General features: G+C 39.8%; 1 protein-coding gene across 1 annotated transcript in view; it reads right to left on the reverse strand.

The window, feature by feature from the left end:
- Nucleotides 1–20275, reverse strand: part of LOC134077060 (integrin alpha-X-like) — a 47441-nt gene extending 27166 nt beyond the window's left edge. The window contains exons 1-6 of the mRNA XM_062532445.1: nucleotides 20173–20275; nucleotides 14009–14114; nucleotides 13558–13661; nucleotides 10619–10689; nucleotides 10410–10524; nucleotides 649–773 (exon numbers count right to left, since the gene is read on the reverse strand). Coding sequence (XP_062388429.1) covers nucleotides 649–773; nucleotides 10410–10524; nucleotides 10619–10689; nucleotides 13558–13661; nucleotides 14009–14114; nucleotides 20173–20209 — 558 coding nt within the window. The 5' untranslated portion in view covers nucleotides 20210–20275. The remainder of the gene's footprint in view (nucleotides 1–648; nucleotides 774–10409; nucleotides 10525–10618; nucleotides 10690–13557; nucleotides 13662–14008; nucleotides 14115–20172) is intronic.
- Nucleotides 20276–22078: the final 1803 nt, after the last annotated feature.

Below are 22078 nucleotides of genomic sequence, written 5' to 3' on the forward strand. Positions count from 1 at the left end.
CTGTATTGGGTTATGTTTAGTTACAGTAATTTATCTTTACTCAATAAAAACAAAACAACTGCATTTTTTATTACCTGAAGCACACAATTACTGTAAATACAGTAACATGATTTGTTACAGTTCAGTCATGTCTATAAAATGGATTCATAGCGTTTTGGAGAATAGCTCTTCATTTAGAGTTGTGAGTTTCATATGAAGAGTACAGAAAATTCTCCAAGTACACTACTGTAACACAACTCAATGCAAAAAACAGAATCTATTGCACACAACAGTAGCCTACTCTTGAAAACGTGATCAAGGTGTGAAGTTCTTTTATTTTCTTCATTCACACAATACACACACACACACACCACAGTCACTGTGCGCATTAGCAACAAGTGTCTTCATTTTTGAGTCGTTGTGTGTAATGAATGACACCAGGTGTGTTCATTGTGTTCAGTTATTGCTGCCTGTGGCAAGCATTTTGCATCACATGAGCTTTCATTTGAGAATATGTTTTTGCAACATGTGTTTTAGCTTTTCAGAAAAACTGTAACAAATTCCACTGGCAACATTCATGTGAAACTGCACTATTATGCTTTTCATTAAACCACAGAAACCTCTGTGGATATATTGCATTTACAGTAGTAAGGAAGGAGTCAGACTCACCCTCGTGTTTTGATGCAGAAGTCTTGTGGTTAGGCCTTTCACAAATGTCTTCATGGTGTTGAACTGCATCCAATTAACACTCCCAGACCCATCCAGCAAGAATGCAATATCTATAGCCTTGCAGTCTAAGGAGCAAAATATTGTATATGACTTCAGTATACTGTAAAACCTCCAATTAATGACCTCTAGTCAGGGTTGTGAAGATACCTTTGGAGGGACAGGTGCTCAAATTGAAAAAGGGGCACATGGAACAAGATTGGTCGCCACGGATGTCTATCAAATGTGTCTGTGCATAGCTCCAGGGGGTCAAGATTTGACTGATTAGCTTCGCCGATTAGCAAGGCACTTCCTCGTTGCCATTTTCCAACCAAAATCGGTATCTGCCGACGTCAATCAGTAACCTGGCACAGTTTTTTTCAATCGCTAACAAGCGTTTGTCCATTCAGTTGACACATTTTCAAAACTCTAAACACAGTTAGTACAGCATCGGTCTTTTGTGATTATACCATTCACACATTTCATGTTGTTTTCACACAGTATGCAGTCAGTGAATACATGTTCACAATGCTTACATTTTCTTAACAGACAAACTATACCTTCCAACAAAATAATAGATTGTTTTTGTATTATTTTCAAATGTTAAAACACAACATCCCACAATAGTTAAAACAATAAGATACAGTATGAAAACCTCTGCTTCTGCAATCAATGTTATCAATACAAAAGCAATATATCTCAGCTGATAATAAACAAACAATCGAATAATTGACACACAGATGATTTATGTTGGGTAAATTGGGCCAACCACAGCTGATTCCAGTCTATCTTACATTCAGTGGCAGGGGTTATTTCTCTCTATTACATTGACACTTCCAGTGAGAGATGCAGTGAGAGGTGCAGGAGCACTGAGAGGAGCAACTGCGGAGATTAGACACAGTAATATTGTGCTTTTTTTTGTTCACCCCCTTTTTATCTGGGCTTTTTGCTGTTGTTTTTTGTTCAGAATGCTCTTGTGTTTCATGGATTTTTTGTTCACTGCAATGCTGTAAAACCTTTTCTGTTCTATCATAATCTACTGTAAACAGTATTTATACTGCACCTCCTGTAGGCCTAGTGAACAGTAAAAAAAAAAAAAAAGATTTGCTTTTTACTGGAATGCATTTGAATGTGAACATTACATTTGGACATACAGTTCCCAACCAAGAAATTTAGTGTAAAAATGCTGGATTGCATGTTTTGCATGCAAATACCTGTAAAACTGAAACATATACTGTAAGTCTATGCAGTTTTTGTAATGTCAACAGTAGCCAGTATTTTGAAACCTAGTGTACTCTGATTGACTGCATATATCTTGTGAAGTGAAAACAAGCTTCATTCTTTGACAAAATAACTTCATTTTGAGTCAGGTTTCCAGTGTTTTGGTAAAGTTAGTGAGTGCAGAGAAATGACGAGTTACAGTAGTGTATATGTAACAAAATGTGGTGTAACAACATGGAATGTGCTTTTGAGAGGAAAATTATCCATTTGGCTAATTGTGTTTTGTAGGTGAGAGTCTGTTTAGAGTTTTGAAAATGTGTCAAATGAATGGATAAACGCTTGTTAGCAATTGAAAAAAACTGTATTGGCTTTAAAACGGCACCGGAAACAAGCCCCTTAAAACGCCATGTTGAAGCTTGAAAAAAATCGTTCAATTTTGGCAATTTTCACTAGCCTACACTGTAGCATTCCCATTTAAATAAATACTTGCATGTAATTTAAACAATTTCATTGGAATAACTTTATCAGGTTTGGTAATCACAGCAGGAGTCACTTTTGTAAACCACAAGAGAAATGCTGGATTAATGATGCACATTTCATTCATGTGAAACCACTGTAGGCCTACACAGTAAATCTACTGGGGCTTTTCTTGTTCAGTGTACAGAGGATTCAAAATGCAGCAGCATGTCTGGTCTGCTACTTATAGCAGCAGGAATTAGACTCAGTTAACCTCTCCAGATGAGCAGATATATTTCTGAATTTGTCAGAATGTCTGAAATGTTGGTCGCCCCTCGTGAGCAGTCAAGTTGCAACTTGACCATTAAGCCGAACCACACATAAATAGTGAGCTTTGGCTTTACATTGCTTGCAATTTACTCCAAGAGTTAGACACACATTCAATATTCAACAAAAACACACAGAGCATGTCCAGCATTACATCCCCACTTGCCCATCTGGTGAGTGTCTGCTTTGCAGGGGCGTAGCCAGAGGGGTGGCTCCGGGTGGCACAGGCCACCCTTGATATTCAATTGGCCACCCCAGGTGCCACCCAAAAATCCTAGTCTATGATTTGCCATTAACAGTCAAAGGTGAGACCTTTCTTGATGCCCTTGCAGCACACTAGTTTGAAATATCAGGGTTCAGAAATATAAGCAATCTAGCAAACATGCTTGCAGTTATAGGCTACATGGCTTATTGTTTTTAGCATGTGAGTTTACAATAGGCCTACAGGATACTGCTTGCAATAACACGCAAACATATACAGTATTTACCTGTCGCATCTGCCAGTGCCCATTTACAGTATCTTATCACACACACACAAAACCCAGTATTGCGACTGTGGAATCACGTCATGTAGGCACATTTTTATTTCTGCCAATTCTATCTACTCAGCCAACACTGAGTATATGTTGTATTATAAATAGTCTATACTGCCCTAATATAATATTGACATTGTGGAAAATTTACATAGCTTAGGCCAGTGTTTCTTAACTGGTGGGTCGGAACCCAAAAGTGGGTTGTGGTACTGATCTGAGTGATGGGTCGCGGAGCTTGTGGCTAAAAAGAAATAAAAATTTGCCAATTTAAAATGCTACCTGATCAGGTCTAATATTGGCCCGTTATTTTGATAAACTTCATTCGTAGCATATGTCAGTCATTGCCATGGCATGGACATAGACAATGTTTATGTGACAAGTCATGTTAGATATAATTTTAGGGAGCTAATAAAAGTATGCATAATTTTAAGATATCATGTTAAACAAGTTGGCTGCAACCCAATACTTGAAGTGAGATAGAAAATGGATTCACTTAAATTCACTTATAAAATAAATATATATAGTTGGTCACAACTATGAACATGTGAAATTATGGGTTCCAAAACCAGACCGGTTAAGAACCATTGGCAAAAAAAAAAAAAAAAATTCTCACATTTCCCACTTTGTAAAATATATAGTGTACTGAATGGGGGAATACTGTATAAGCGTGAGAAATGTCAAGTATGGCGTGTGGTGTGAGAATGGGTCAAATTGTGTGACTGTCACGCTCAAAGCGTGAAGCTTGGCAGCCCTGTGTGAGAGTTTGGTCTTTGGTGCATGGTTTTACTCATGCATGTGTGCTAATTTACAGTTTTTTTTCAATCGCTAATGTAAAGTAGGGCAAAATATACGACAATATATTTCCCACTTTTATACGTGTTCTGTCTACGTCCGGCGCTTCGATGAGGTTGAATTGGACTGTAAAAATATCTGAGAAGTTAGATGGCAATTGTATTAGGAATTTCACCAAGAATCTGACTCCATAGATTGTATTGTACCTCTAATACATTACCAAATAACTATTTTGTTAACTATGGCAGAGAATGGAATGGCACACTAAACTTTTAGAGATATGCAAACTGAGCGAGGAGAATTAACCATTTATTAGGCCTTGAGCCTTAGGTAAGAGTAAAAGTATCAGTAATTATCCTTAAACAAAGTAACAAAGGATAAGTAATCTTAACCTCAAAACAAACAATAAACTTGGACTTAAACCTTAACAAGTTACCAAGTTAAAATGCTACATACACCAGATAAAACAATATATCAAATAATGAAAATAACAAACCCCATAAAGAAATCAAAAGATAGATAGATAGAGAGAGAGAGAGAGAGAAAAGGCAGGGAGAGAGAGAGAGAGAGAGAGAGAGAGAGAGAGAGGGGCAGAGAGGTCAGTGTGACCTCTTGCCTAGACCAGAACAGAGCAGGAAGAGAAGAGTCACCTCTTGCCCAAAGCTGAGAAAGTGAGAGAAGAGACCGAGGTGAGAAATTCTCAACCTTAAACTATCATGCAGGTCACCCCCCAACCCTGTGGGTGGGATGTGGGTGTGTCTACCACCTGAAGTTCTCCCGTGTAGTTCTTACTCTACAATTATGTATACATACATTAGTTTGCAATGAAAGCGTGATCAGGCTGTTGCCCACATTACAAGTATTAATTCAAGACCAAACATGGATGTATTATCATTTGTCATGAAACAGATACATTTCAGTTTCCAACATTAGTTCATCAGGCATGGAGAGGGGGAGAAGAGGTGTGTCCGAGGGCCTTTCACCAAATGGCCGGCCACACACACAATGGGAACAGTTCAAATGCAAATAGATCACCTGGACACAAAGGAGTCTAACTGTGAGGTCGTCTCCCCCGTTCTGAACTTTAGGGATGTTTCTCAGATGGAAAATTTACCAGCTTACAGTCGCCCCATTGACACTGTGAAGTCATTATCTCATAAGTGTCAAAAAATTAAAGCTGGTCATCCATATTCACATATTTGTCCATAGTGTCCGAAGGAATCTCTCAGAGTAGTTTTGACATTAGTTGACCGAGCTTCTCCGGTCTGAAACAAGTTCTCAGGATCAGGTGAGCATTGCTGTAGCGTGGAACATTCTTCTTTGTGTAAAAGCAATCTGGAGTTGAGCAGAATCGTGAGAGCACCGTCTGTCTGCTGTAACATTAGAATATCAATAGTTTTTTGCTTTTCGATGAGTTGGGCATGTATACAGGGAAAAGACAGGAAAGAGAGAAAGAGCAAAACAAACAAACCAATATACAAATTTCAAAATAAATGGAATTAAACACATTCTGGTGTATCTCAAATTGAAAAAAAATGTTTCATAAGATAAATCATAAAAATCATAAAAGGAAAGCAAATTAGTTCATCCCAGCAGTTAATATTCGAAATTTCACTTGTGTGTGACTGTGTGTATGTGCTTTATCACTTCTGAGCACTGTAAGAAGTCAATATTTTAGCTATAAGAATAATTGTACCACCAACATCTGTCTATGTGCTTTGAAGCAAAACATTTACAGAACCTATGCCCTTTTATATAAGCATACAACAAAGTCAGTATATAACATTTATCTTATACTTAAATGTGTAAATTATTTTTAGAGTGAGCATGAATGTTAGTACAACTGTCTACGTCCCCTTGGCAGAATTAATTTGGAAAAATGAAGTAAGCATGAGTCATCCCTGACTGTTAAGCTTCACAGCACAGAAGAGCTAGGCGAGCTCAACCCAGCACCCCGCCCTATAAGGCCACAATCAAGGAGGACAAACATGACAAGATTTATCAGATTTCATTAATGAGTTCAAAATTGAGTTAGTATCTCAAATGTCGGTACAATGTATTTGCTACGCAGTCAACTGCACATGGGCGTCCCCTTTAGCAGATACATGGGTACAGGCATTCAAAATCCAACTCAATAGGGCTAAGTGTTAGTCAATAATCTGTAACATGCACACCTAAGGAATTATCTCTCTATCAGGGGCTTATCTGTAGTCATAAAAGATTTTACCTCATATCCATAACTCTTTGGCTCATGGACCGTTTAACGACAACACTTTGTTTATATCAGACTAGGCCTAGTTTTTCACGCAGAGGCTCTTTTGGCTTGGTGATAACAACACTGGTATAAAGCAAGGATTATTTCGTTTGGCTAGCCCTCAAAATGAGTACATATCAAAAAAATGTAAAGAATAAGCATACTACTGGCATTAGTAGGTGCTTTCAAGCAGAAACACTTAAAGGTCTATCCCTCTACAGGGGCATACAACAAAGCCAGTACATATCGTATCATCTTCAAATTAAATAAACAAAAACTCATTGTCTGGATATATGACTAACAAATTTCTCATCAGAGAAAACAACCTCGAGAGGGCACTGTTACAGGTTATCATTAACTGGGAGATGGCTATGCAATTAAAGGCGTTAAGACCCGGCTGAACAGTCTAATTATCCGTGATGTCTCATTTTTAACTGCAGATTTGATCATAGTGAGAAGTTCATCTTGCAAACCGTTTTGTTGTTTGTGAGGAGGCTTGTTTCGCTCGCGGCGCTTCAGGTAATATGGCGGAGGTTTCCCCAATCCGAGGGTCCAGCATTGTTGCTCGTCATGGCCCACTTTATGGCACGAATTGCAGAATCTGCTCGCTTTGGGTCCGCGTTTGTGGCCTTGTCGTTTCTTGACCAAGCCTTGGCTGTTTGTGTCCACGTGTCTCACTGAGGCCACAGCGCATTCGTCAGGTAGAGGTCCATTTTCAGGAGAGACAGACCTACTGGTGCTTGGGTTGTCTTGCAAAACAACAATGTCTGGGACCTCATTAGAAATATCAGCATCTCTCACATCAGAACAAGATCGCAACGAAGTTGGCAAAGTAGAGTTATCAGAAATATCGGTGTTCACAACATCTCTTGCATCAGTCATTTGCATTGAATTGCGAAGTGTTTCAATTTCATTCATTTTCTTTTGCAATATTAAAGATGCAAGGCCTTCCGCCATCTCCCCTTTCGTGAGCGTCCAGAAACGATATATATCAAACTCGCTAGAGTGAATTGTGATTCCTCGACGTTCTAACTTGTCTAATGTGCCTTGGCGTTCTAACGTTGCTGTCCATATGAGGACCATAGCTGAGTGAGTTAGTTTTTCTGAATATTATGGTGAAATGTTAACATCAATAATGCGTGCGCTTTTGTCACACGTCTTCAAGAATGTTAAAATTTACTCACCAAATTTCAGAGATCAAATCACTCACGATGACGATTCGCTGCTGTTGAGTAGAGACGTTTACATCTATTGTTTAAGGCGCGGACCGACGTAACTGGAATGCTTGTTTTAAAAGCAGTTTCAGATCACTAAAGGGATGTCACCAACTGTAAAGTAGGGCAAAATATACGACAATATATTTCCCACTTTTATACGTGTTCTGTCTACGTCCGGCGCTTCGATGAGGTTGAATTGGACTGTAAAAATATCTGAGAAGTTAGATGGCAATTGTATTAGGAATTTCACCAAGAATCTGACTCCATAGATTGTATTGTACCTCTAATACATTACCAAATAACTATTTTGTTAACTATGGCAGAGAATGGAATGGCACACTAAACTTTTAGAGATATGCAAACTGAGCGAGGAGAATTAACCATTTATTAGGCCTTGGGCCTTAGGTAAGAGTAAAAGTATCAGTAATTATCCTTAAACAAAGTAACAAAGGATAAGTAATCTTAACCTCAAAACAAACAATAAACTTGGACTTAAACCTTAACAAGTTACCAAGTTAAAATGCTACATACACCAGATAAAACAATATATCAAATAATGAAAATAACAAACCCCATAAAGAAATCAAAAGATAGATAGATAGAGAGAGAGAGAGAGAGAAAAGGCAGGGAGAGAGAGAGAGAGAGAGAGAGAGAGAGAGAGAGAGAGGGGCAGAGAGGTCAGTGTGACCTCTTGCCTAGACCAGAACAGAGCAGGAAGAGAAGAGTCACCTCTTGCCCAAAGCTGAGAAAGTGAGAGAAGAGACCGAGGTGAGAAATTCTCAACCTTAAACTATCATGCAGGTCACCCCCCAACCCTGTGGGTGGGATGTGGGTGTGTCTACCACCTGAAGTTCTCCCGTGTAGTTCTTACTCTACAATTATGTATACATACATTAGTTTGCAATGAAAGCGTGATCAGGCTGTTGCCCACATTACAAGTATTAATTCAAGACCAAACATGGATGTATTATCATTTGTCATGAAACAGATACATTTCAGTTTCCAACATTAGTTCATCAGGCATGGAGAGGGGGAGAAGAGGTGTGTCCGAGGGCCTTTCACCAAATGGCCGGCCACACACACAATGGGAACAGTTCAAATGCAAATAGATCACCTGGACACAAAGGAGTCTAACTGTGAGGTCGTCTCCCCCGTTCTGAACTTTAGGGATGTTTCTCAGATGGAAAATTTACCAGCTTACACTAACAAGCGTTTGTCCATTCAGTTGACACATTTTCAAAACTCTAAACACAGTTAGCACAGCATCGGTCTTTTGTGGCCATACCATTCGCACATTTCATGTTGTTTTCACACAGTATGCAGTCAGTAAATACATGTTCACAATGCTTACATTTTCTTAACAGACAAACTACCTCCCAACAAAACAATGGATCGTTTTTGTATTATTTTCGAATGTTAACACACAACATTCCACAATAGTTAAAACAATATTCCAAACCTTAGATACAGTATAAAAACCTCTGTTTCTGCAATGTTATCAATTCAAAAGCAATATATCTCAGCTGATAATAAACAAACAATCGAATAATTGACACACAGATGATTTATGTTGGGTAAATTGAGCCTACCACAGCTGATTCCAGTCTATCTTAGACTCAGTGGCAGGGGTTATTTCTCTCTATTACATTGACACTTACACAGTAAAAAGAAGAGGTGATGTTTTTGGAAGCAGGAACAGAAACAGACAAATACTGTAATATCTGGACGATGAAGAGTAAGTGTAAGGGGCCCAGAGAAGAGCAGGCACAGTGAGAGATGCAATGAGAGGTGCAGGAGCACTGAGAGGAGCAGGTGCAGAGATTAGACACAGTAATATTGTGCTTTTTTTGTTCACCCCCTTTTTATCTGGGCTTTTTTCTGTTGTTTTTTGTTCAGAGTGCTCTTGTGTTTCATGGATATTTTGTTCACTGCAATGCTGTAAAACTTTTTCTATTCTATCATAGTCTACTGTAAACAGTATTTATACTGCACCTCCTGTAGGCCTAGTGAACAGTAAAAATAAAAATAAATAATAATAAAAAAGATTTGCTTTTTACTGGAATGCTTTTGAATGTGAACATTACATTTGGACATACAGTTCCCAACCAAGAAATTTAGTGTAAAAATGCTGGATTGCATGTTTTGCATGCAAATACCTGTAAAACTGAAACATAAAAGTCTATGCAGTTTTTGTAATGTCAACAGTAGCCAGTATTTTGAAACCTAGTGTACTCTGATTGACTGCATGTATCTTGTGAAGTGAAAACAAGCTTCATTCTTTGACAAAATAACTTCATTTTGAGTCAGGTTTCCAGTGTTTTGGTAAAGTTAGTGTGTGCAGAGAAATGACGAGTTAGTGTATATGTAACAAAATGTGGTGTAACAACATGGAATGTGCTTTTGAGAGGAAAATTAATCATTTGGCCAATTGTGTTTTGTAGGTGAGAGTCTGTGTTTAGAGTTTTGAAAATGTGTCAAATGAATGGACAAACGCTTGTTAGCGATTGAAAAAAACTGTAACAATTTGAGCCTGTTCCTGTTTATCTATATGCAACCCTTGAATTAACCAGTGCCCCACTAGGGCCACCCTTGTTACAAATATCTAGAATCGCCACTGCTGCTTTGTCGGCCTTCCATCAACAGAAACGTGTCACAGTCAAGACTTTTATTTTATTTAGGTTATATTATGACTTATATGACTTTATTGGTTTCATAGTAGGTTGCTTCGGACAAAAGTGTCTGTTAATTGACTACAAACATAAACGTAATCTGTAAACATTATATTATGTCATATATTCAGTATGAAACTTTTGTGGAATATTTTCAAAATGAAAATGGGAGGACAAATGATGAGCAAAAGCAATGGATTGATACTGCACTGCCAGTAGCCTACTCTTGTTGTATTGGGGGGAATTGTGTGTGTACCTTGAAGAGATGCTGGCACAGGTCCTCCTTGTTGAAGAGACGGTCCAATGCTGAAACACATCCCACCATAGAGATTGATGTTATCACACTCTTTTGGGATGGTTGGACCACAAACCTGAAAGACAGAGAAAAACGTTTAAAAAAAGAAGAAAGGAGAGAAAGTGTTGACAGGAAGACAGACTGAGAGGATGATAGGATGGGTGACCTACTATTGTCTTTGTAGATAACTCTGTCTTGCTCATGGAAAGGCCAAGAGACATGTTCAATCCATGCGAAGGAACTGTTTGAGATATAGGATTAGTATATGATATACTAGATACATACAATGATGTTAACAGATTGGATTGATTAGGTTACAGAGTAAAGCAGTCACAAAAAGTGTAGGAGGCATGATGAGAATGTGTATTATGTTTAAGACACCTGACAATCAATACTTAGATTGTTGGGAGGCAGTTTAAATGAGGGAAGTTGTAGGCTATTAAGGGCTTAGGTTATTCAAGTTTTAATAAGTAAAGGGTGTGACTTGTCATAGACTGCGTTTACTGTACATGCACTTTAGTATTCTGGTTATGAGGCTTATCCCGATTTTTATCATATTCAGGATATGGTGTTTACATGAACACAGAGAAACCCGGTTATTAATATCCCTGTTTACATGACGAATAACAGTATTCGCACGTCGCCGGAGTTCTAGACCTCCACCTAGCCATTATTTCCATCGAACCGGTCACCTCGTCGGCCGTTATCCCTTACTTATACCACTGCTTGGTCAAATTTCCTATTGTGATGCGCTATTTGGAAAGTGCATTATGTACGGGATACTGGACGACCCGCCGTGCGGTTATTCAAAGTTAATGCACGTTCTAGACGGTGATACGGCCCGACGCGAAGCGGAGGGACGTTCCGTCTAGAAAAGTGTAAAAACAGCCACGTTGACAGAAACAGAAACGGTAAACGTTGACAGCAACAGAAACGGTAAAAACAGCAACGTTGTATCTAAGACAGCGGCAATATAAACGAAAATGATAGTAGCAGTGGTATAAGCGGGATAATCAACGGCGGTCATAATGATGCACTTATCGAAGTGTAAAGTCCCCTCCACCTGCGGCGTCGGGTCCTTATTACCACTTTGAAAATACATTATTATGACCGCCGCTAGCATAGCTACAGTAGCAAAGCGGTCATAAAGTTGTTGTCAAAGTAATTTTTTTTTTTTAATGACCGCCGCTAGCGTAGCTAGCGAAGCGGTCATATAGTTGTTATCAACGTTTTTTTTAGTTTTTTATTCTTTTTTCCAGTCATCGATCCTGAATTTTTCGTCAACGATTCCCGGGACACCGTAACACCGGAGCACATGAAACTTGGTGGGCATGTAGCCCCAGTAGACTTCTGCGGAAAAATTTCGTTTCGTCCCCGGGGGTCACTCCACCCCCATGCTGCCCCCGCCCGAAGCCCAAAAATGACAGTTTTTCCTACATAACTACCTGAACCGTGGCGCCGAGGATGACAAAATGTTTATGGTATGTTGGTCTCAAGAGCCTGCATCAACTTAGCTTATAACCAGTCATTTGTGATTTGCACCCCCCTGGTAAAAATCGAAAATGCAATGTAATATTGCTTTAATTGCCCCTATCTTCAGATGAGATGTTATGAACTGCACCAAATTTCATGTGTATGATGAACCTGTCACCCCCTGGGAATATGCCAAGTTTTGTGGAATTTCATCCATGGGGGGCTATAAAATAAATGGATTTATGTGTACATTCAGGACGTTACCCATCGGCCTGTAGATGGTGGTATTAACCCTCTGGAGTCTAAATCCCCCGCTGGGGATTTGAAAAACTGTTCCAAACACAAATCTCAATCTCTGCTAGTTTTTGTCCTAGAAACATATAAGTGACACCATTAGAAACATGTAATGAACTAGTTTCCAAAATGTATTTTAAAAGAGAATGGTTGCTCTGGGTGCTGGATGCTACGGTCATACACACACACAAACATGCAGGAACACACACACACACAAACACAGACAAGCACAGGCACATACACACACACACACACACACACACACACACATAAATACACACACACAGACACATACCCACACACACACGCACCCTCACACACACACACACACACACACACACACACACACACACACACACACACACACACACACACACACACACACACACACACACACACACACACACACACACAAACACAGATGCACAGTACACACACACACACACCTACACACACCTTACACACACACACACACACACCCTACACACACACATGTAGGGGATGTGTGTGTGTGTGTGTGTGTGTGTGTGTGTGTGTGTGTGTGTGTGTGTGTGTATGTGAGTGTGTGTGTGTGTGTGTGTGTGTGTGTGTGTGTGTATGTGAGTGTGTGTGAGTGTGTGCCTGCGTATGTGTGTGTGTGCACGAGTGTGTGATCTGATATTGGAGTGACAGTGACGGCAGAGAACACAGTGAACATATACACATAAAGACACATAAAACACACACAAGCAGACACACATACACACACACACACACACACACACACACACACACACACACTCATAGACAGAGAAGCACTCATACACAAAAGCAAGCGCACATGCACACACTCATTTACAGTACATACATAAAAGTTAGGGGGGCAATAGGGGATGGAGTAGGCGATGGAAACAAAAGCGTAATTGATATTTGCGGAGAGAATGTGCAGGACTGAGCGGCGGTCATATTGTGTATCGCTTTGCGGTACATCTAGTTTTCCTAGAAACGCACGGCACGTCGTTGATCATCCCTTACTTAGCACTCCGTATCCCGGTTACTAATGTAATACGTGTTTTGCCTGAGAAACCGGCATAAGGTGTATACATGGAACAGTATCCCGGTTTCTCTGGGAGTACACCACCTAGCATAACCGGAATACTCGTAACCGGGATAAGGGCTTATCCGGGGTTCCGAAATCGGCGTATGATGTTTACATGTGCAAATACAAAACCGGGATACTACTAAACCCTGATCGTAACCGGGATACTAAAGTGCATGTAAACGCAGTCATAGACGTGCCCTCAAACATGAAACATTTTGATCAGTATATAGCCGTTAAATAGGTAGCCTACTACATACATACCACTTATTTGTAGTGGTGAGCAGGAGCTGGATGAGACCTGGCATTGGTAAACCCGTCCTCTCCTATCCACACCATGCTGCTCTAGAGGGGCACTCACTAACAGACTAGAAGGAGAGGATATCAGAGGATGTCAAAGTTTGATATCAAAATAAAGATCATAGGTCCAAATGTGAATAGTGGGAACAGTGTAAAGTCTTCACTCTTACTAAAGCTTAGAATGAAAGCAAAATGAATGTGCTGATTTAGCATCATTGGTAAAACATTTACCGCAAACACTCAGCTCAGCCCATGACAGTGATGGCTCATGCACAAGCTTGTTGATATACTTTGCACGCTGCCCCACCATTTAAATTAGGGCCTGATTGTATTTTGTATGACGTGTTTAAATTATGCTGGTGATTCCATTAATTATGTTGTGTGATTGTCTTCAGGGTGTTCATGCCATTCATACCGTGATGCGGTGTCCTGGATCAGTCTGTAGCCAAAGCCCTCTGCTGATTGGTGGATGTGTCTCCAAGAAGTAGACTCGATGTTGAAGCATGCCGCTATCTGAAACACTGATAAGAAACAGTTTTGAATTTAAAACATACTGTATTGAACTTTGAAAAAAAGTTAGTCATAGGCAAGGGGTGTCAGACCAAGCTAAAAAAGTAATCATGATTAAAAAATAAAAAAAGAATGCAAGGATGCATAAATTATGAATTAATTCATGCATCAAACAATTAAAAATGCAGGTACCCTTACTTTAAAGTGCTATCAATTGGATACACAGAAATTATCTATTTTTTTTTGACAATCAATTTTATGATTGAACATGAACATGTGAATTACATTTTCTGATTGGTGTGGTCCTGAAGACGCAAAGGCCTCTAAACGCCACCTCCGTCAAAATGAGATAACAATGGTGAGTGAATGCTCTCCACACTTAGAATACGTTAATCAAATCGTTTAATTTCAACTTCCCCTAATACCACTCCCTTCATGGTCTGAAATGTCGATTTGTAGGCAAAAACCTATAGGAGCCTGATGGAAAATCCTAAGTTAAAAGAAAAAGGGTCAGACAGATAGAGATTTTTGCATTTTCACTTTTAATTTATTGTCTTCTTTGCGTATTGATTTTGGGTACTTATCAATTATGAGCTTGCTAGCACCAGTGCAACATCCAAAAAAAGTTAACATACAGTTCTGGTATCGCACACATTTAATGTAAGCTATCCTGTCTGATACACATGTTGTTACAACCCTAAAAGATCTAGCCCTCAAACAGGCTGGTGCGGTGTAGTCTACACTACTTTGTTCAAAATCGATACGTTCAAATCAACTGCAAAGTTATAGCCTACTAATCACAACGTTGTCAATTATGTTGTCGATCACAAACGCTAATTTATTCAAATGGCTCTCTAACAAACTACCTGTAGCCTAATTTTAGGAGAGTGAAGGGAAAGCACCCGTTTGATAATCAGCCAGCAGTGGATAAATAACTTTTAAGAGACCCTATGCAACTTTTCCATAGTCATAAAATCGCTCAGAAATCGTTGTTTTGCTTGACTGACCAGTTTCATCGAAAACAGTAATATTTCCTCCCGCCCCCAGTGTCCCTATCCGCTATTGCAACCTTGCAGTTTCTGCAGGAGACGATTGTTCCTTGTTTACATCTGGAAGTCTGAGACGCATAAGGAACAAGAAGAGCCACGTTTGCAATTTATATATTTATATATAGCCTATATATGTATAAATATACACACTAAAGCTGTCGGGGAAGCTCTGCAGAGAAATATGCAAGCATAAAACGAGCGAAAACAAAAAACGAAACCGAAATCAGAGATGAAATCGCCAATCCTGCATAGTTCCTCTTTAACAAATACTGCAAAACAAATGTTAGCTATTTAAACTATCTAGTTGACATTATAACAAGTAGGCCTAGGCTACAAGAAATAACTTGGTCAACTGTAGGCCATAGCCCATGTTGTGGTGCATACAGTTTTTTTCAATCGCTAACAAGCGTTTGTCCATTCATTTGACACATTTTCAAAACTCTAAACACAGACTCTCACCTACAAAACACAATTGGCCAAATGGATAATTTTCCTCTCAAAAGCACATCCCATGTTCTTACACCACATTTTGTTACATATACACTAACTCGTCATTTCTCTGCACACACTAACTTTACCAAAACACTGGAAACCTGACTCAAAATGAAGTTATTTTGTCAAAGAATGAAGCTTGTTTTCACTTCACAAGATACATGCAGTCAATCAGAGTACACTAGGTTTCAAAATACTGGCTACTGTTGACATTACAAATCCTGCATAGACTTTTATGTTTCAGTTTTACAGGTATTTGCCTGCAAAACATGCAATCCAGCATTTTTACACTACATTTCTTGGTTGGGAACTGTATGTCCAGATGTAATGTTCACATTCAAATGCATTCCTGTGAAAAGCAAATCTTTTTTCTTTTTTTTTACTGTTCACTAGGCCTACAGGAGGTGCAGTATAAATACTGTTTACAGTAGACTATGATAGAACAGAAAAAAGTTTTACAGCATTGCAGTGAACAAAATATCCATGATACACAAGAGCATTCTGAACAAAAAACAACAGCAAAAAGCCCAGATAAAAAGGGGGTGAACAAAAAAAAAGCACAATATTACTGTGTCACCTGCTCCTCTCAGTGGGCAGCCGTGGTGTACTAGTTAGCGCACCGGGCTTGTAACCGGAGGGTTGCCGGTTCGATCCCCGACCAGTCCACCATGGCTGAAGTGCCCTTGAGCAAGGCACCTAACCCCTCACTGCTCCCCGAGCGCCGCTGGTTGGGCAGGTAGCTCACTGCTCTGGGTTCTGTGATTCACCTCACTGTATGTTCACTGTGTGCTGTGTGTTCACTAATTCGGTTAAATTGGGTTAAATGCAGAGAACTGAATTTCCCTCACGGGATCAAAAAAGTATATATTCTATTCTATTCTATTCTTCTATTCAGTGCTCCTGCACCTCTCACTGCATCTCTCACTGGGCCTGCTCTTCTCCCTGGGCCCCTTACTCTTACTCTTCCTCGTCCAGACATTACAGTAGCCTATTTGTCTTTTTCTGTTTCTGCTTCCAAAAACATCACCTCCTCCTTTTACTGTGTCAGTGTCAATGTAATAGAGACCCCTGCCACTGAGTCTAAGACAGACTGAAATCAGCTGTGGTTGGCCCAATTTACCCAACATAAATCATCTGTGTGTCAATTATTCAATTGTTTGTTTATTATCAGCTGAGATATATTGCTTCTGAATTGATAACATTGCAGAAGCAGAGGTTTTTATACTGTATCTAAGGTTTGGAATATTGTTTTAACTATTGTGGGATGTTGTGTGTTAACATTAGAAAATAATACAAAAACGATCCATTATTTTGTTGGGAGGTATAGTTTCTCTGTAAAGAAAATGTAAGCATTGTGAAAATGTATTCACTGACTGCATACTGTGTGAAAACAACATGAAATGTGTGAATGGTATGGCCCGAAAGACCGATGCTGTGCTAACTGTGTTTAGAGTTTTGAAAATGTGTCAACTGAATGGACAAACGCTTGTTAGCGATTGAAAAAAACTGTAATTACGTAAGTACACCCAAACTCTTCACTGCACTGCAGACAATTGACTGAATGACAGTTGTTATTCATATGTATATGATATTTATATACATTATATCTAGACAAGGGTACCAACAATGGTATGGTATGGGAATGGTACCAAACGTCTACAGAGACTACAAAGTCTACAAAGAGGGTCTGTACTCATAACATAAGGCATTGGAACATTTCTAAGTACACCAGGAGTGGTAAAGCAGTACAAAATATGACCGCTGTTCAGTCCTACACATTCTCTCCGCAAAAACAAATCACACTTGTCAATATGTTTCCATCTCCTACTCCATCCCCTGCTGTAACGTTTATGTATGTAAATGAGTGTGTGCATGTGTGTGCCTGCTTTTGTGTGCTTCTCTTTCTGTGAGTTTTCGCTTGTGAGTGTTTGTGGTGTGGGTAGTGGGATGTGTGTTTGTGTGTGTGTGTGTGTGTGTGTGTGTGTGTGTGTGTGTGTGTGATTCGGGTTTTGAAATGAGTTTGACAGGTGTTTTTGACGTTGGCAGGTTTTTGACATTCCCAAAACCAAAGGATACATTATGGCAACAGTGGTCTCCTATAGGCCCTGTGGCTCTCGAGATTTCACCGAAAACTGTCCACCCTAGCCTCCTCTCGGGGGGTCCAGGTGAAGTGTAAGATCGTTATGACACCCTCTGAATCATATTCACTGAAACTGACAGTATGCTCCGACAGAACAATATAAATCAGCCGGTTTTAGAAAAAAAACTGCACTTCTACCTCCACCTACAGCCTGTTATTCGCTTTGCAAAAATCCACCACTCCCAGTTCTTCTGGTCTAATAAGCGCAGGGCTGTATGATCATTGGTGGATCTGACTGTCAATCACAGTTCGTGCATAGTCACTAACAAGCACAAACTCGATGGGAGGGTGCTAGGTGGTAGTGGGGGAGAGGCATGAGAGTTGTATATTCAAAATGTTGGCCCCTGAATCTGTCACACTTGCCAACGGCAGCTTTAGAGGATGGGACAGTACGTTTATAAATGTGAAGCGATCATTGTATGGGTCGAGAAAGAAAGATGTTTTTTGCCTTGCCCTTTCTCATTTTTTGCATTACAATTTTTTATTAAAAATAGCATAGGGTATCGACCAGCAGTTCCCTTTTTCATATCAGGTCATCTTGGTTTCACTTCCTCTCAGTAAGGCATGCCTCAAAACCCAGCATTGCAGAAAGGCTTCTGTTTTTTCTTCTTGTTGTTTATGTTTCAATCCATGACATAAGTCTTATATGGGGAAAAAAAAAATAAGTTTCTATAATATTCAATATCATTGTATGCTAACAGAAAGCTTGGATGAAGAGTGACATTACTGCTTTGTATACTACGTCCAGGGATGTAGTGGTAAAATAAGGGGTAAACTATAAATGATGTGATCTCCATGATGTGGACTGTGTCAAGTGGTATCAGATTTTTTAAAAAGGCATTCAGAACGTGTTTGATGATGGTGGAGGTTATTGTCTAATATTTATATCAAAACCAGTGGTATTAAATGGTTTCTAAAGTGTTAATGAATGCACATATTGTGAATGTGGCTAATACAGTGTGATGTTTGTTATTTAAGCAATAAACCCAGAGAGGCTGTGGTTTATTACCTCCACCAAGGAGGTTATGTTTTCATCAGCGTTTGTTTGTCTGTCTGTCTGTCTGTCTGTTTGTTAGCAAGATAACTAAAAAGGTAATGGATGGATTTAGATGAAATCAGGGTAGGTCAGAAATGATCGAAGGAAGAAACGTTTAAATTTTGGGAGTGATCTTGCGATATCTCGGCACCAGATTTACATGTAGCACGAGATGAATGCTGCACCTTAAGGAAGGGCAGAAATTCATTGAAAATGGTCTCCACCGACCTATATCATCCCGACCAAGTTGGAAATGAGGTCCTATGTCCAAAATTCAGAACTATTCCTTTAATTTAATTTAATTTAAGTACAATGAGACGTTGCAGTTAGTTTACATGCAATGGTGGTTTCGGTTGTTGGTGCCACTATTGCATTTCCATCCTTAGTTGCAATGCATGCCTTCCATGACAGCTCCTGTAACCGAACGTTCATTTCAAAACATTGCGACGTGAAATGCCACTAAAAGCAGTTTGTGAATAGGTCTTATGAGTTAGGAGTCCTCTCGGGTTCTTTTAAGCTGTCCTTGACTTAGTAGCTACTTATAGGCTTAAAATGCTTTGTGAATAACTTTTAGTGAAAAAAATTAGGAGTCCTGAAGTTAGGAGTGACACGCCCATTACTTTTAGGAGTTTCTCCTAAATTCGCCAGAAAAGTAACTTGTCCACAGCTCTCCCATTGCAGTAACTGTTGCTCAATTTAGGTTTTCTAATGAAAGGAGAACCAAGGGTCAGCCAGCACCACTTTTAGCTCATTTCCAATCACCAACACCCACCTTCACACGCACTCAGAGAGATAGAGAGAGAGGTGTGCAAATATGCATGCATCACTTGTCTCGCACACACACACACACACACACACACACACACAGAGATGTGTCCATATACGCATGTTTCATCTGTCTCACATACGCACACACACAGAGATATGCACACTCTCTCACGTACACATGGGAGATTAAATAAAAAGGGCTATTTAAGGAGTTGATACCAAATGTTTCCAGTCTCCACTCCAGTAGCATCACATTTTAATTGGCAAAACATTTCAGCTTTCAAGGGTTGCAACACATTTTACCCTTCACTAGAAAACATGTACTGAAGTCCTGTAATCATTGTCCATTGGTCATACATTGTTTTATTATCTCAGATATTCCTCTCAAAACCAGCTGAACTGGGTACAGTACCAGCCAAAAGTTTGTGCACACCAACTCATTTATGTTTCATGTTTTTTTTCATATTATAGAACAATATTGCACTTTGATAAAACATTAAAAAAACACACACACACACACACACACACACACACACACAATGAGATTTCTACACTTTCCCACAGGTCTCAGGAGTCATTCTTACCTGAGATGAAGACAAGCGCTAACATTAGAGCCGACATCCTTCCTCCCCCAGTCAGTGCTGCAGCAGAGCCAAGGCACGTATGCAGCCCGCGACTGATCGATGTTTCAAGTGGTTTTGTAGTGAGAGTGAAAGGAGAACAGGAAGAAGGTTGAGAGGAGGCCAGAACACCGAGGTAGGAATTGGCTCATCTGGGGTCGTAGCTTTGCCTCTGCTTGTTGTTGTACAGTGACATGTGAAAGTATTCACCCCTTTGGCATACATTTTCTTGAGAATGCAGAAGTATTCACAATCCCCTCCTTCACTATCCCTTATCAAGCATCTGTACAGCCCTGTTTAGCAGTGATTATAGCGGCAAGTCTCTTGGGGTACATTGGTAAGCATGGTGCATATAGTCATTTTTCAGGGCAAAACTGCCCAAGCTCCTTCAAGTTGGATGTGTTTTATGGGTTTACATCAATATTCAGGCCTTTGTATACAAGTCCATGGGATTGTTTTTTTATGCATTTGAGGCTTTGGTCAGTACATAAACAGTGTTTCTCTAATTCCCATTCCGGAAATTGCATAAAGACAAATAGCATAGCAGAAGAGCCTGTAAGGCGGAATTGACTGTGCAGGCAGAGGTGGAACAGAATTCCGCCATACACCCCTTTATTCTTTAACTGTGGAGGATAGAAGGCGGGAGGTGGTGATGCTGCAACTGCGGCAGGTAGACTGCAAATAAGTAACCTGACTGATTGAAGAAGGAGGCATTGCAAATTCTGTCACACTCCTCTCATTTGCAAACGCCATTTCTACCATTCTAATATGGATATTTAAATATGCCTGTTTCCATGGGTCCGTGGGGAAGGAAGTAAAACGAAAAAAGAACAGCAGCAATAATGGTAACATACACTTTTGTCCAAACTAAGCAACTTGCGTTATATTTGAGCCAAAGACCAAACTAAATATACAAGATAGGAGGAAGCTCATCCTTCTGTGCTCCCTGAGAAACTCCACAGTGTTTTGTTATTGTTTTGGGGACAGTGTACCCCTTCTTTTTTTTAAGTGTATTTTTTTGGGCTTTTTATGCCTTTAATTGGACAGGATAGTAGAGAGACAGACAGGAAGTGAGTGAGAGAGAGAGTTGAGGTGGGATCTGGAAAGGACCACGGGGTGCAAGTGCCCCAGCCAGTTGCGCCATGGCTGGAGCCACCCCTTCTTTGTTTGCGCTACAAAATATGACTGCCGCTCAGTCCTGCACATTTTTCACGCTCATTACACAAGAAATCACGCTTGTCAATATGTTTCCATCTCCTACTCCATCCCCCACTGCAACTTTTATGTATGTAAATGAGTATGTGCATGTGTGCGTTTGCTTTTGTGTGCTTCTCTGCGCTTCTCCGTCTGTAGGTTTTCGCTTGTGAGTGTGTTTTTATGTATGTGTGCGTGGGGGGGGGGGGGGGGGTGAATGCATGTGGGTGTGTTTGAATGTATGTGTGAATATGTGTACGTGTTTATGTGTGAGTGTGCGTGTAAGTGCATAAGTTTCGTACACCCCGGTCTTTCAGTCTTTTCAGACAGAAATTTGCTCTGCACAAAAAAAAAAGAATCTGACTAAACCTATATGATCGCCACTTCTCCGAGAGGTCATATTGACATGAAAAGTACATCGGGCGAATCTGTGTTTAAATCTACATTGAATGGTATAAATATCTTACCCCAAATTGCTAAAATACTAAACAAGATGTAACTGTCGCTGAGGTGTCCCGACACATGTTATTAATGGACTGATGTGCAGCGGAAGCAAGGAAACAAGCAGTTAGGTTAAAAAAGAAGTTGACTTGTTTAGTTTAGTTTGCTGTATATCAACTATCAGTAGTCGTTTATTATAGCTTTTGTAGTTATTCAAAAAAGCATTGATATGGAA

This window comes from Sardina pilchardus, chromosome 3, assembly GCF_963854185.1.
Source record: "Sardina pilchardus chromosome 3, fSarPil1.1, whole genome shotgun sequence".
Lineage (NCBI taxonomy): Eukaryota > Metazoa > Chordata > Actinopteri > Clupeiformes > Clupeidae > Sardina > Sardina pilchardus.